Source organism: Chenopodium album, chromosome 1 (genome assembly GCF_948465745.1).
Source record: "Chenopodium album chromosome 1, dcCheAlbu1.1, whole genome shotgun sequence".
Classification (NCBI taxonomy): domain Eukaryota; kingdom Viridiplantae; phylum Streptophyta; class Magnoliopsida; order Caryophyllales; family Amaranthaceae; genus Chenopodium; species Chenopodium album.
In genome coordinates this window covers 3,555,273-3,571,220 of record NC_137834.1, presented here as the reverse complement: position 1 = coordinate 3,571,220, position 15,948 = coordinate 3,555,273, and the positions used below count along the sequence as shown (strand labels likewise).

Here is a 15,948-nt window from a genome sequence, read left to right as displayed (position 1 = left end):
TGAGTCGGGTCATGGGTTGTATAGGACCAGCCCAACAATAGTAGGCTCGAAAATAGTAAAATATTTACAAAAAGGGAAATTATAAGTATAAAGTTACATCAATGTTTGTGAGTGGCTGGTCATACCATGTGGCCAGCTAACACACGAGTAACCTCTAACCGATCGCGTAACCCCTGACCAACCAAATAACCCCTGATTGAGTAACCCTTGACCGATCGAGTAACCCCAGACCGAGTGAGTAACTTCTGACTAACTGAGTAAGCCCTAACTAATCAAGTAACCAATACTGAATGAGTAACCTCTAACTGACCAAGTAACCCTAACAAGTAACCTCAACCATTCTTTCACATATATATATATATGGACACAATGTGGCTAGCCACATATGAAAGTCTGTGCAAAAGGTAAGGATACGATCATGCTTTAATAGGCTTTGAGCCTCATGCTTGACAAGCTAGCCCATGGGCCTAACATGTGCTAAAGCGGGTTTAAAAAATCCAAGCCCAACCCAATCCTTAACAGTTCGGGTTAAGGCTAGGCTTACCGTGTTGAGTTGTGCTAATAAAGACTGGGTGGTAAGCGGACCCAACCCAAAGTCATCTTTAGGAATACCACCGTATTCATGAATAAATTAGACATACTATACAAGGCTCTATAATGTTCTAATACCCCAATCCCCCCTTAACCTCTTTCAAACTCAAATTCAACGGTTCACTAAAAAACAACTTAGCAGCAGCAGGTGTCATCATTAGAGACAACACCGGTTTCCCTTATTGCAGCTTGCACCTTCAACCTTGGCAACACCACTATTTTTGTTGCATAAGCTACAACTCTTCAAAAAGGCATCCTTTTCGCTCTTCAACACGGGATTCAGCATTTAGTCATCAAAAGGGATAATCTCCTAGTAATCAACGCAGTTAAAGGAGTTTGGTTCGTTCCATGGCAAATTGATCACATCATCGCTTACATCCTCAATCTTCTCAAAGGTTTCAACAAAGGGATATTCACCATGTTTATAGAGAAATAAACAGAGCATCATATTCGATCGCAAATGTAGGTCATCTTGTTAGTGATAACATGGACATTACTCTTTGTACTTCGTGATCTTTGTACCCTATTATTTCCTCTGATGCATTAGGAATTCCACTCGTGAGGAGAAATTCCTAATGTTTTTCTTTTTTCTTACTCTCAAAAAAAAAAAAAAAAAAAAAAAAAAAAAAAAAAAAACCCTTTAAATCTTTTTATATTAAAGTCAATTCATTCATCTTAAATTACTTGTCAATCAAAGTGTAACATCTTATAAAACAAAGGGAGTATATTGTTTGGCAACTAACTTTAATGTCTCTCTCGACTCAGGTTCATCTTGTAGGTCTGTACCTAGTCCCCCATTTTTTTAATGAAACAACTAATACAGTAAATTTAGAGCACTAAGAGAATGAAAATACCATTCAATAAGCATCAACAAATGTTAGATGGTTTGAGACCAATTAAGCAATTATACTAAATAGGAACATGACTTTATTATATCTTGATAAAAAGTACTTGTATTGTACATTTGTATACATCAGATACAGTGAAATTTATGAGCAAAAAAAAAAAGGTATATAAAAGCATTGGCGACTTTGAAGATGTAGCAATAAGTTTAGTTTTATTTTTATGACATTGATTAAATTAATCACTACTAAAAGAACCGAAACTATTTCTACAATGTGGGGCATAACTGATTGGCCTTGTCAATAAAACACCATGAGATGCAGGATGCCGTTGCAATTGTTTCTTGTTGGAGCCATTTCAAAGCTAAGGCCGTCCCCTGCAGTCTTGACAAGAAATGCAAAATATGGAAAGCGTCTCTCTATGAGAACAGCCAAAGCTTCGACATGGCTATTGCTACACATGACAGGCTGCAAAAAATGTGAGCCTCCATTCATGTGCTGCCCCAAGTTGTGATCTATATTGTATAACTGGACATAAAACTCGTATAAGCAACTATGTCTATCCATTCTGGGAAACGATGTTTCATATCCTTGGCTGACTCCAACAAATGTTGGTCCAGGGCAGCAACTTCTACTCTTAGAGGTTCTGAACTATTAGCCTGCAACATAACACTTCAGTGATCAGGAAGATAAATTTTTAGATCGAAAATGGACTGAATTTTGGCTCAATTGTTCCGATCTTATGTGCAGGGTGTTGTGAAATGATTTCCGGCACAATATTGTAAAAACTAAATTACAGATGCAAGTGAGGATAACATCAAAATCAATAATGGCTTGTTCTAGTTCAGAAACAGGAAATAAATGACAGCTAAAGATGGCATGATTCATTGCAGTGTAAGGGTGTAACGGGCACAGTATAAAAAATTTACCGTATACATCAATACACATCTACATGACAACACTCAATAAAAAAAATGAAAGCTTATATACAGGATTTGGATTAAGATAGATGTAAAATTTCAAGATAAAATCGGAGGCTTGGCACTGAAGAGCATCACATCTATATTACAAAGATTCTTTCTTTCTATTCAAACAGTATAGACAAGAACTTAGGAAAAGTGTTCTTGATGACACCAGGCCTCACTATTGAATATGGTAATCCAATGGAGAAAGTGATACTAACATATATGCAAGATCTAGGACTTTACCTCCAACCAGAAGGCCCACTTCTCAAAGCTAGCACCACTAAGTCTGCATATGTATGAAGGAGGACCACCGTCAATTGTTTCCGGAGCTGCAGATCAATAATAGTGGAAGGTTCACACAAAATTGTTAAAACATACTTTGTAAAAAGAATTACAAGAGAAGATGCATCAGCAACAAGTACCTGGTAATGTCTTATCAGCGAATGACCAACCAGATAATGGACCAGTAACATTGAGGACAGTAACCCATACCTCTTTCAGAGATCTGGAAAAGAGAGGAAGTCAGTAGCTTTTACATATACCCAGCTTAAAAGCTTGCCCCACAAGCTGCCCCTCAGCCCATTTAAAAAACTAATATCACATTAAATTAAAGAATGAACTCAACGTCTTTGCTACCACACTATCTTGACAAAAAATGTTTCAAACCTAAATGGCTAAATTTTCCATGGCACACATTTAGGTGCAACCAAATTGCAGACTCTTTAATTAGGAGAAAAGGAAATTTTAAAAATCAATAATAATTGCAATCTTCTACTACCTCCGTTACAGGTTATGTGCAACGATTAGACATTTTCCCTCTCTGCTTTATATCAAATCGTTGCACATAATGTGTAACGGAGGTAGTATTTATTTATTTTTTTTATCAGTGAACATTGATGTATGATGCTAAACAATTTCATGAGAAAATGATAACAGATCCATGTATAACCAGCTTTGAAATGATGGATGACTTGTTGGTTGTTTTCAGTCAGCTTAAGTGAACCATTTTTATTACTACCTTTTGCAAACACAGCTTATATGCTTCTCAATATACAAACAGTTGGGTACAAAGCAGTTGTAGTTGAAACCTCAGTATTGCACACCAACAATACAACAAGATTTTAAATATTTTTATTTTTGTATGAAAAAATATGCAGGCATCAGCAGAATTTAATTCTAGTAGATAATTCAAATTTGAGCAGCCTAGCACAGTAGCACTTACCCTAAATTTAGTTCAAGGTGAACTTTGCGAATACCAGTATCAGAAATCTCTTCCCTCTCAACAGTTGACAAATAAGGAAAAGACTTATACTTCTCCAAGATTTCTTCATGTCTGACTGGGAACTTCAAGCTTCTTGAGAGCAAATTTGATACCGGAAAAAGTGCCTGTAAATAAACCGCAAGATTCATGAAATGAAGATAATGCATGATGTATAGTAAGACATTAGGTCATTCATAAACGGTGTTCAAACTTCTACACATAATACTAAAGTAGGTTTTCCTTCCTAAAATTCTCTCCTTTACACATTAAGCTAGTAATTAAATAAATGATTGCCTTTAAAGTTGTAAGCACAGGTTGAACAAAAATTAATCATCAAAAAAGTAATTTCTAATGAAAGCAATATATTGAATATAGTCTTGGAATTTACTTTAGTATATAGATAACCAATGTATTTTTCACACATATAGTACATCATTATAATAATCTAAAAGCCTCAGCGTTTTGGTGATTACCTAATTACTTGTGTATTGACAAATATGCAATTGGTATTATTGGTGAATACAGCAGCAAATACATCCAAAACAACGGAGACAAGCAAGTGAGGAAATTATCCAAACTAGGGCAAACTATACTAAACATGAAGCTCAAATAACAAAACAATACAATATATTTATAAACACTTACAAGCCATCTGTCTCTCATGGTTTGGAAAGAATATTCTGAACCAATTTGAGGATGTTCCGACGCCTCCTTAGCATACTTGAAAAGAAAAGACAGAGAATTTGAATCTACAACACTAAATACATAGCTCGAGTCCAAAAGCTGCATTGAATCTGTTGGAAGCAAACAAACTTCAGAACTGGATCACCTAGCTTTAGCAAACCATCATTCTGTGATTCAATGGCTTTTTAAGTTTACAGTGGCTTTTTTTTTCCGACACTTTCATAAAAAGGACAGAAACGCAAAAATAAAATACAGCATATATTTTGTTAGAACTCCAGTCTGTTAAAATACCTGCGGTTAAAATCGTATGCTGCATTACAACTCTTTTAGGCGCATCCACACTGTAAGGAAAGAACCCTGATGAAAGAGCCAGGGCAAGCACACTAAGCTGCAGCAAGGCCTGCATTATTGAGGATCGGCCTAACCAGTCACCAATAACAGGGAGCAATGGACCCACACACCAACCAATTACAACACCAATCATTGCTGCCACTAAAATGTCCGGCACATAGTATCCTGCAACCAAAGCAACAATAATTTGGACTTTTTTAGGACTGATATAAGGTTTAATTAAAAAAAAAAAAAAAAATTTAAACTACAGTACTTATTTTATAAATAATTAGCCTAGTTATCTCTCCTTCCCATTCCAAACATGGCAAGCCTAACCTTTCTGATAGAAGCAAATTCTATCCGGCACTACATTAAAAATATGGAAATCCTCTCTCTCTCTCTCTCTCTCTCTGATTTATCAGATATTTTTGAGGCAATTGTAGATTCTACAGCATACTTAAAGCTATTGGTCCTACATAGTAAGCAACTCATCATATCTACCTTTGGACATCATCCAACTGCTTCTACCCTGGCGTCCTTCCCATCTTTCAGCAAGGAGATGCAGAAATTAATTCTCATGATGCACAATATTGGGGTTCTCTTATCTCTCCCACCCCACCCCCCCCAACCCCAAAATGTAAGCTACCAGCTTACCTCTTAGAATAATTCAATATCTTCAGATTGCAGCTACCCACCCCAAGTCTAGGTAGGACTTAGAAGTTAGAACGCAATCTTAAGTATTCTACTGCTACTAACCAAAACCTTCCAGTACAGAGGTTGGGAATTTTCTAGGTGTTAGTTTTGTAATTGTCTCTTAAAGTCTAATCAGATACTAATATAAGACCAACCAACCACTTGGATATAATATCGTACTTTCTAGTACAAAGACTGGGAATTACTCTAGCTGTTAATTTCTGAACGTTTTCTCAAAATCCAATCAGATACTAATATGGGACCAACTGACCAATTAATATAAAATCATACATTCATACTCACCATATGGTGGTGGAACAGAGCCAATCATACCCATCTTCTCGATCAGAAATTGTGTAATAAACCCACCAAAGTAGACCGAATATGTTAAACATGGCAACAAAGGAAGCATATAGACCACCACTGACCTAAAATAAATTCATCAAAATATCAGGGCAGTCATCATGAAATGGTTGAGAAGGTGAAAGCTGTGTTATTTGTATTAAAACTTCAAGAAAGCACATCAACCTCAATGAATGCTCACGATAGGAGAGAAATTGAGTAGATATCCAAGCTAACAGCATGGACATTGACGTGAAAAAGGTTAAGGAGCCCCCACTAAGACCAGCAAGATTATAAACCTGCAAGACTGTAAGGTGAGCAAATTCAAAATTTTCAAGTAAAATAAAATCATTGGAATGGTAATGCCTTATCTAAATTAAGGATCAGAAATCATGATTGCTGGAGCATACCATAGTTAACAAAGCATAAAATCCAAACGCTCCATAAAAACCTGCTTCATTAGTTTGTGCCTGCAGCAAATCAATGCTCAATTTAAGAGAACTGAACTCATATTTTGGTAGCATAACAATAAACGCAGGTTGAATCCATTCTCAAAATGTGCATAGCAAAATGCAGCAAACAGCTTTAAAAATATTGTCTGCCAGGAAATTTCCTGGTAAAAAATTACTAAATGCCAGAAGAAATTGAGCAGATAGTCATTAGTCAACAGTAAAGGGGACAAGATCTTAATACAGTGTCTTGAAGCAGCACTTGCAATTTTATGACCAAAAAAAAAACAAAAAAAGGTAAACCATGTTCCCCAACTTAAGATAGAAAATTTGGAATTATCAGAAACTTTTCTTTTACTACATAAGGTCTGGGCCAGGTCTCATATTCAGACTGCATCTCGTTTACGATGGGAAATTGGCCATGATTTGTACTGCCATGCACAAATACTCCGTATTTTTGTAAATGCTATAAAGTGTGCTGTCCCATCAACAACATAGTTCACACTTCAAATCATGCAACAGGCATTCATTTATACAACAAAGTAAACAAATACAGGAGCAAGATTAGATAGACAACCCTGCACAACGACAAAATATATTGGATTTGTGAAGATGGTTCAACTTGGAAGAATGTAAGACTGGGAAAATAAGAAGACACATGTTGAAAGACTAAAGTTGATTTTCAGGCTACATTTAGGGTCTAGATGAGATGATACATACACCAAAAGAAGGGAAAAACACGAATTGGGTCAGATTTGGAGTTTAAGGGGTCTACATAGAATACTATTACCCAAATACCCAGAGAATAGCAGTCAAAGCACCAGTGCTATCTCGTCTATCCTCCTCCCCCAACCCCCCCCTGAAATAAAGGAAATGAAAACAAAAAAATGGAAGTTACAGGAGCACCTCTCTTGACATTTTCTGAGCTGATATCTCTTCAGAAAGATAAAAGCATCTCCACACATATCTTGGTAAAAGCAGACCAACAACAGAACATGGGACAAACATCATGAAAGCCAGATACGGATTAGCAAACCTGTAAAGTACATAGTTAATAAAACCACGAAAGTGGGGAATAAAGGAAATTATAGATGATGAAACATGTTATCATGCAAGTCAAGATCAAGTACCAGTCTCAACGAATCAAACAACTCAACCTAAATACTAGATTATGACAACTTAAAAGCCAATATATAGTCTCCAATTTCTCCATTTTCATATTATGTGGTAGTCATCAGGTCTTATAGAAGACAAAGATTCTTAAAAAAACAAATGAAACAAACACAGAGGGCCTAATGTTGCTCAGACTCGGATTAAGGTATCGTGTCAGACACAGTGTCGGATCCTCTTACACTCTAGATTTAATAAAATTTCATACAAGACCACTACATATTCGGGTTATGTGTTGTGTTAAAGTATCAAAGGATCTGACACACGACACCCAATGTAAACAGGATGTCAAAGTAACATACTGGCTCCGTTTCATATTATTTGCAACGATTAGACATTTTCTACTCACACTTTATGTCAAATCGTTGCAAATAATATGAAACGGAGGCAGTATTAGAGGGCTTTTAAAGGCCCTTGTTAGATACACATCCAGCAGTTTAAAGATACTAAGTCTCCACTCAACTTGATTAGGTGTGTTCTGAAATAAACTTAAAATGAAGAAGAAAACAATAAATACACAACATGCAAAATTTAGTCCAAAATGAAGTGTCTAACTGTCATACCCATGTCCAAGTGTCAAGTACCCGACCCGACAAAGGTATTTGAGGAGAAATGAAGAGTCGGAGTAATATAGCAATTACCGGTGTACCAGTGCCTTCCCACCCAAAATATTCCCTACAATCCAATCCAACACTAATCTAAATTATTTACTTGATTCTGAAATATCTATCTATGGGATCTTCTCCACAATCATCATATAATAACAACTTAATAGATTAATATACTAGATTTTCAAATAGAAACAGGCAAGAAAATTTGTGTACCATCAAAAGCATGTCCCAAGAAGTAACTATTGCTGATTAGTAACAATACCCCACATACAATAAAAGGAGAATCCACAATTTTTTATTTTTTTTTTATTGGGGGGGGGGGGGGGGGGGGGAGAGCTTGTCACTGCAAAAAATTAATAAATCTCACATTCAATTGATATATCTTTGGATAACATTTATTGGTAATGACCTCCTACCAGTTCATTGCATGAGTAGAGAAAAGCAGTCTTAAAACTGCAAATACCATTGGAACCATAATTGCCATTATTATCGCAATGAAGTGTTGCAACATCCCTGCAAAATGTAGGCAGAAACAATCAAAATTATCAAAAAGTATGACTATAGCTAAGACAGATTTTGAACCTTGGTAAAAAAAAATTAAACAGTAAAATACCTTTGAAGAAGTCAAAGTAGGTTTTCAAACAAGAACGCAGTTCAAAATTTGCCAAATGCAAGATGATTGGTGCAACAAGAAACACAAATACTGGAAGAGTGTGGAAAACTGCAGCAACGCTTTTTGAATAATAGACCTGAAAAATAATTGGTAACAAAGCATGGAGTCATTTGTCAGAAAGAATAGTTGGTCATGCATTCTCATGCTAGTGGTATATGCAGGTCTCAATGAAAGAAAAGAAACATTTCTTTGAATCATACCATAAACCATGTCATGTAATCAAAGAAAATTGCCCGTTCACCATCATCAGTTCCTTGAGCAGCAGATTCGAAATACTGGCGTTCACTAGAATTCATTAACATAGAGGAACTAGCAAAGGCCCTAACTACACTATAAAGATTGTCTCCACGCGCTTGGATGCTTCCAGGTCTAATTGCAGAAAGTTATAGAAGTAAGTGGCAACATCCAAGCTAATTTAAATTCAGCGTCACAACAAAAAGAAATATGTACCAAAGTAGCAAATTCTAATTCATACAATAGTCTTTCGAGTGTATCTGAGGAAGTGTGATAAAAGTAACCACCGAGGAGAAAGATAACGTCAAGTCCAGGAATATTCCCATAATCTTGGGCAAATATTCTGTAATCTGTGTCGCCAGGAATTATCCGAAATACATCCTGCAATATAAACATGTTACAAGAGCCATTTCAAACTAACACGAACACAAGTACAGTTTTAAAATTTAACAATAAAAGAAGCACGAGAGTTTATAGTAATATAAGCATTATGCAGATCATGAATTAATCGTGTATGTTAACACTGAGGCTGCATAACCATTAACCAAATTATGTCTAGTGTCAATTTAAAAAAAAAAAAAAAAAAAAAGATCAATCCAACCGACAGAAAAGCTATCCATAGCAAAGTCGCACCAAAAACAATAACAGGCATCAAGTATTAAATTCAAGTTACATAAACAAGTCTTTGTACCTGGGCACTACTCAGGGCCATAGGATATACAGCTGACTGAGCGTACACATGAGAAGCCCAAGATCCAGGTCCAGATTGGCAAACTACATCTGTACATGGAGAAGAACATTGTAATTCATAGGAAAGGAGAGAATATAAAGGAAAGAAGATTGTAATTCATATTGTCAGTAATGCAACATCATACAAGTAGATAACACATCAACAACATGATTTTCAGTGATTTATAATGCAGAAGAATCTTGGAAGACCGAGAACAACATATTATTACTTATTAGAATCTCATCAGAATAATGCAAAGATATACTTCTTCCGTTCCCTAAATATTGCAACATGGGGATGGGACACGGATTTAAGAACAGTTTGGAATAAAGATAAGGACCATTGTGAAAAGGAAATGTTGCAATATCTATGAAACTTCCTAAAGTGGTAATTGTGCAATATTTGTGGAACGGAAGAAGTAGATGATAATGCACCACAATCACCATATGATCATATTCACATCCACCACAAGAAAGAAATCCGTGCCTGTCATATACATGTAGCCTATATTTGTTGACTTCCCACGGGTTACCCATGCCTACTTTGAATAATCATCTCAATGTACTTCACTCACAAACATACGTTTGGCATTGAGGAAGGAGGAGAGGGCATAGCAAGCACACTCATAACTAAGTGAGTTCATCATAAAACTTACAACCTCAGTCCCTTAGTAAGTTTACTTGAAAACATGAAATAGCACGGAGAAATAGCAGGGGGAAATATATATATAGAGGGGGGATGGTTGTGGAGCCCAACTTCAAAGAGAACATAGAGAGGAAAAACTTAAAGTTAGAATGTATTAAGGGACATCCACTCTTGGTTGATGTATTGTTTAATAGGGGTTGGAGGATATATATCCTAACAACCACAACTAACACAAGTGTGGTTACTCATGTCCTATCTATTGTAGCATCAATAATGGGATGCCACTTGTTCCAATCGCGTGATGAAATCTGGCACGCTAAATCAACTCAATCGAATCAGTATTTATCTTAGTTAGGGTTAAGCAATAAGCATATTCCAAAAAGAATCCCCATATTAGAGTGAGTGATACACGTGTCCTCTTTACAAGCATAAACCCGGACAGTTCTAGTAATAGAAAAGCTCCAGGGAAAATAGGGCCCAATAATGAATAAGTAATTGGTTAACATATAACAATCATCAACTATGCAAGTAGAGACAAAAGTCAGTAAAGTCATCTTATCCCAGTCCCAGACCAATCACGGGCAAGGAAAGATTTAAGGTACCCTAGAAGAACTCACTACTAGTAGACTATATATAACTCTTCATTTCAAGAGCATAGGGGAGAAGACAAGACATCTCATCAAGAGCAAAAAAAAAAATCTCTCTCTAAAAATCGCTTTGTCCACAGAAAGAGTGTCAGCTTAAGCATTGTAGAGAAGAGTGCCCCACCCAGTGCTACTATTTATTTTTGGTGATGTTCATAAGATAGACGTGTAGTCTCCTTAATTATACTTCCAAAAAAGCATCCCACAACACTACCAATGATCCATTTTATCAAACTCGTATTTGTTGTAAATGGAATCAACAGAAATAACCCTTAATCTTCCAAATTCCAATCCCAAGGCAGCTCATATGGCTCATTGCAGAATAAGTATATGATATTAGGTGATGGTTATAATGACCCAAATGTAACACAAGATCATCCATGATTAAGTTACACTGTTATTGTGGTTTTAAAAGATACTTCTTCTGTCCCAAATTCTAGTTTATACCTTATTTGACCCAAAAGATACTTCTTCTATGTTTATAAAAGATACTTCTTCTGTCCCAAATGAAGTTTACGTAGGTTTTTTATGAGCTTCTATTTTAACTTACCATAGAAGTTGAGCCTCAAACCCAACCACGTGCCCAAGTGACCCACCCATACATTTATTTTCTTTTAACTGGAGAAGTTTTTCTCTACTGATAAACCAAAACACCTACTAACACAAAGATAAAAGCAAATATATAAGTAAAATAAACAAACACTTACACCTTAGCTTTTAACTCATATCAAAAAGTAGAGTTGATAATCATACCAGGGCCACCATTTCCCGATGCTTCCATGTTTATAAAAGCTCCAATAGTGTCACGCCATTTGTGAGTGGTGATGAAACCATGTGAACCCTGACAAATTTTAGACAAATTAAATTGAATGAAACTTTCATACATAGATAGGATAAATACAAAAAAGAAAACAAAGAAATATCGATATAGAAATAGTGCTTTTCTAGAGAAAGTAAAATCCAAAATGTCAAATTCTACTTCATAACTAAAACTAAATTGTTTATGATAAATAAAATAAATTGCATTGATATGATGTTTACCACTTAAATATAGAAAATTGCAAATATGACACTTCATATCAAACTATAAAATAGATGACGACATATACACCATGGATAAATGAAATCCCATTTGGAATTCAAAACATACTTACCAACATGAAAAGTTCTTCGGCTCCGTTGAAAAGAAATATAATTGGCCGAGGGGAAATCCAATCAGAATCAACTATAAGTCTTGCTAATTCCAACATTGATGCTGCAGATTACAATAATTAAAGTTATGTTTGAAAGCTCAATAGCTCAATATTCATCCAGTTAGAATTTATTAATATACTTTTGCTCCTAATATACATACCAACACAAGAACCACAATCAGCAGCCCCAGGTGAGTTAAGAGCACTATCAAAATGACCATTTACTAAAACTGAAGCATCAAATGCCGTTGTATTCACCGATGATATTCTATTACCAGATAGAGAGAAGCATTACAAACTTGAACCATATGACCTAAACGATATAATTGCAAACCAAGAGCACCGGTTATACCTCATGAGAACATTGGTGTGGGCTCTATAAGCCAAAGATATGCTGTGACCTAAAAACATCATGTTGAAAGTCCCATTAACCATATTTTCCTCAACCTCAATCCTGCAATTAACATATTCCCTTTGTCAGAAAAACCGAAAATCACAAAGGAAAAAAAAAATTACAAACATAAATTCTTAATTATTATAAGTGATTATTTTGAGCTTAAAATACCAGACAAAAACACAATGCTTCATTGGATTTAGACTTATTATGAGCAAAGGTGGAAAGAAATAGAGTGGGTCAATTTAGCCTTTTGGAAAGGCTAAATTGACCTCACTTCTCCTAAGACCCAACCAAAGGAAAAGTAGCAATGTCATTGGTTAGGAAAAGAAATACATATCGGTATTTGCTTTATTTTTCAAAGAATTGTCAACCGATGCAAGGTCGTGACGATAAAATCAAATAATTAATAAGACTATTGTTTCCTTTCAGGATTAAGGTCAAAAGTGCATTTAACACATTTTAGATTACAGGGTAAGGGATGGAGTAATAGAAGATCTCTGACTAAGAAGAAAGTCAATAAAGGATAAAGAAAGGTAACTCTTAACTCCTCCACACATTAAAGCAACATTTTTGTTCATTCTCGAGGTTGTGATAAAGTTTGTTGTACTTCACATATTACCACTCTCTCCAATAAAAAAAATTAGATGTTTCACCCATTTTTATTTTTATTTTTTTTTATGCTAGAAGAGCAATTCATTCTAATAGAATCATGCATGAATATTCCTTGTAACCCACAAAAAACTTCTCATTTCTCCTCAAATCCTTGTCCCGTATAAATCTCCTTATTTCTCATGAAATCCTTGAACCACAAATATAAATGATGTTTGATTTCCCATCCATATCTTTATTATTATTCCTCTCTCTACTCTCTTAATTGAAAAACAATAAACAACATTAGCTACCTATTCAACAAAACCCCACCAGCAATACTCTACTAAAACTTTGTGCGTTAGAGAATTTAGAAGTTTTTTACAGAGGAGTATACTCACTTTTTCTGTATGAGTTAACACTAAATTTTAATATTATCCTTCCCTAACCCAACACTCTCTCTTCTCAATGATTATCTCTCTTTCTTACTATGATCAATTTCTTTGATAATTTTATATTTAACATCTATTCTTATACTTCATGCTCAAAACTAAGGTCATGTTTGGTAAATAGTTGATTATATTATCTTATATGACTAGCTGATTATATTCGTAAATAATTGATTGCTTAGAGCTATTTGAATATGCAAAAGGACCAATAAAGACATTGACATATTTTATAGTGAATGATTAGTCATTGTTAAAAAGATAGATATGTTGTGGATTTTTATGGATATAAAATGTATTAACATGAAACTAATTAAAAAGGTATTTATAGACTTAGAAATTGTAAAGAAAGTCTAAAGTTACAATTTTACATGATATGTGTATACAATTAGGAGTAGATAATAATGAATATGAAATTTGTATGTTAATATATTATACATATGTGTATATAGATTATTATTAGTATTATTATTTGCTACTTATTATCTAATTGATGATGTTGTGAGATCATTTTTTGTATGAACAATTGTTAAAGTAGCATAGTTCACTAATTATGAAATAAAAATAGTGAGCAAAGATAAAAACTTAAAGAGAAATTACGTAATAATCGAAGAAAAAATTACAAATTTGTTAAAATAAGCTTTTCAGGTAGTTCTAGTAGGGTTTTGTGTTAAATGAGGGCATAATTGTCACCTTTAATTACCTAAATGTGATGAATATTCTGCCGAAGCAACTTATTGGAAATACACTTATTGAGTTGAATTAGCTCAAAACCAGTAGACCACCAAACACCCTAATTAGCTTATTGTATTGGTCAATCAACTAAAATCGGTCGAATTCTCTAAATTTGCCCCCCATAAGCTCACCACCGAACACCCTCTAAGAATATTTTAAAACAAAAGGAGTATCAAATATCAATACTACATACTACATAATATATAGGTCATACTAAAAATTACAATACTTTCTCCAATTTTTCATTTTTCAAGTGTATCATTTTGGGTTGTGTCTTTATTCATAGACCTACACTCTTCATATACTCCCTCTGATTTTTTATTTTTTTAATGCATCACTTAGCTTACAAATTTGTCAAAGGCACAATAGGTATTAGTTAAATAATATATTTTATAAGGCGCAATAGGTATATATTTTATAAAAGTAGACATTGCAACTAATGTGGAATACCAAGTGATGCATTTTTTTTTTTCAGGGGAAAAAAAAGTAATAAGTACCATCTTTGACTTAATTTATTTTAGTAGAATACTCCGTAAAATAAATGCGAAGTAAATGTTATTAGGTATAGTGTGTATGGTGACACAATGCTTATTTTCATAATATCAAGTTCTAATAAATTTTTGAATATACAATAATACAATTAAAGATGTAAATGGTCAAGTTGCATCTCAACAAATGTGTCAGTCAAAATAATGCATTCATGAGAAAACCAAGTATTAAACATCAACACACCATATCAATATAGATTGGAAGTGAATATAATCAAATTCTTTATGATAAAATTGACGACTAATAACTATCACAATTTGACAGCAATTATATCTCAACTCCAAACTTTAACCAATTCAATATATGTAGGCCATAGTCAACCAAACAAAAAAAAAACGGAGTAATCAATATCCACAAAGAACAAGCAATAAATTTATAAATCCATCCACTTTTTTACACCAAAAATCATGATTACAATCCCATCAACAAAAATGCAATCAAATAAAAACCAACCTCAAATTCGAATTCGCTCGATTTTTCAACAAATTCAATTGCTCTTTAATATAATCAGCAGCTTGCTTTAAACCTGGGCGCCCTTCCTACCAATCACAAAATTACCAAATTAAATTAAATTAAATCTAGAAAAAAAAAATTAAAAACAAATGAAATCAATCATAAAACCCTAACCTGGCGGCCACCAATATCTTGAGCCAACACACGAAGATGCTGAAGAGCTCTAGCTTCGGAGAATTGATTAAGAGGCGCGTTAATGGCGAGAGGTGTGATAAACTTCATATGAAGAACAGAGTATACTAATACAGACATTAATCCATACAAAATTGTTAATGAAATCAGTAATTTGAATGCGGAGATATCTCCAGATTTTAGTCTGAAAATCGCCATTGGAAGAATGATGAAGAATTGCAGACAATTTGTGAAAATTTAAGGAAGATGAAGTAAACCCTAGGAAATTTGGGATTGATAAATAGGTGGGAAATTTTGAAAAATTTGGAGGTTTCTACCTAATTGATGAGATTGTTGAGTGATTGATGACTGATGAGCAGTTACAGAGTTACAGTTAGTGTGTTTTTCATTATTTGTGTTTTTTATGTTTTTTTTGGTAGATTAGTCTAAATCAAAGTCCTAATCACACTCTCATATAGTCAAAGAAGATCACATAATACGGAGTATTGTCTTCATTCTCGTGTATTTGTATAATTCCTCACTTTCAAAATG

General features: G+C 34.3%; 1 protein-coding gene across 1 annotated transcript; it reads right to left on the bottom strand.

Annotated features, from left to right (window-relative positions):
- Positions 1 to 1,501: 1,501 nt before the first annotated feature.
- On the bottom strand, positions 1,502 to 15,905 carry LOC145640185 (uncharacterized). The gene is made up of 21 exons (XM_081691488.1): positions 15,400 to 15,905; positions 15,226 to 15,311; positions 12,410 to 12,511; positions 12,219 to 12,325; positions 12,019 to 12,119; positions 11,618 to 11,705; positions 9,537 to 9,625; positions 9,087 to 9,226; positions 8,812 to 8,980; positions 8,552 to 8,687; positions 8,355 to 8,451; positions 7,064 to 7,193; positions 6,119 to 6,178; positions 5,895 to 6,007; positions 5,670 to 5,794; positions 4,635 to 4,859; positions 4,305 to 4,453; positions 3,621 to 3,784; positions 2,821 to 2,903; positions 2,642 to 2,727; positions 1,502 to 2,092 (listed from the first exon to the last, which is right to left on the bottom strand). The coding sequence occupies exons 1-21, from the start codon at positions 15,613 to 15,615 to the stop codon at positions 1,949 to 1,951; spliced, it is 2,610 nt and encodes an 869-aa protein (XP_081547614.1). The 5' UTR covers positions 15,616 to 15,905; the 3' UTR covers positions 1,502 to 1,948.
- Positions 15,906 to 15,948: the final 43 nt, after the last annotated feature.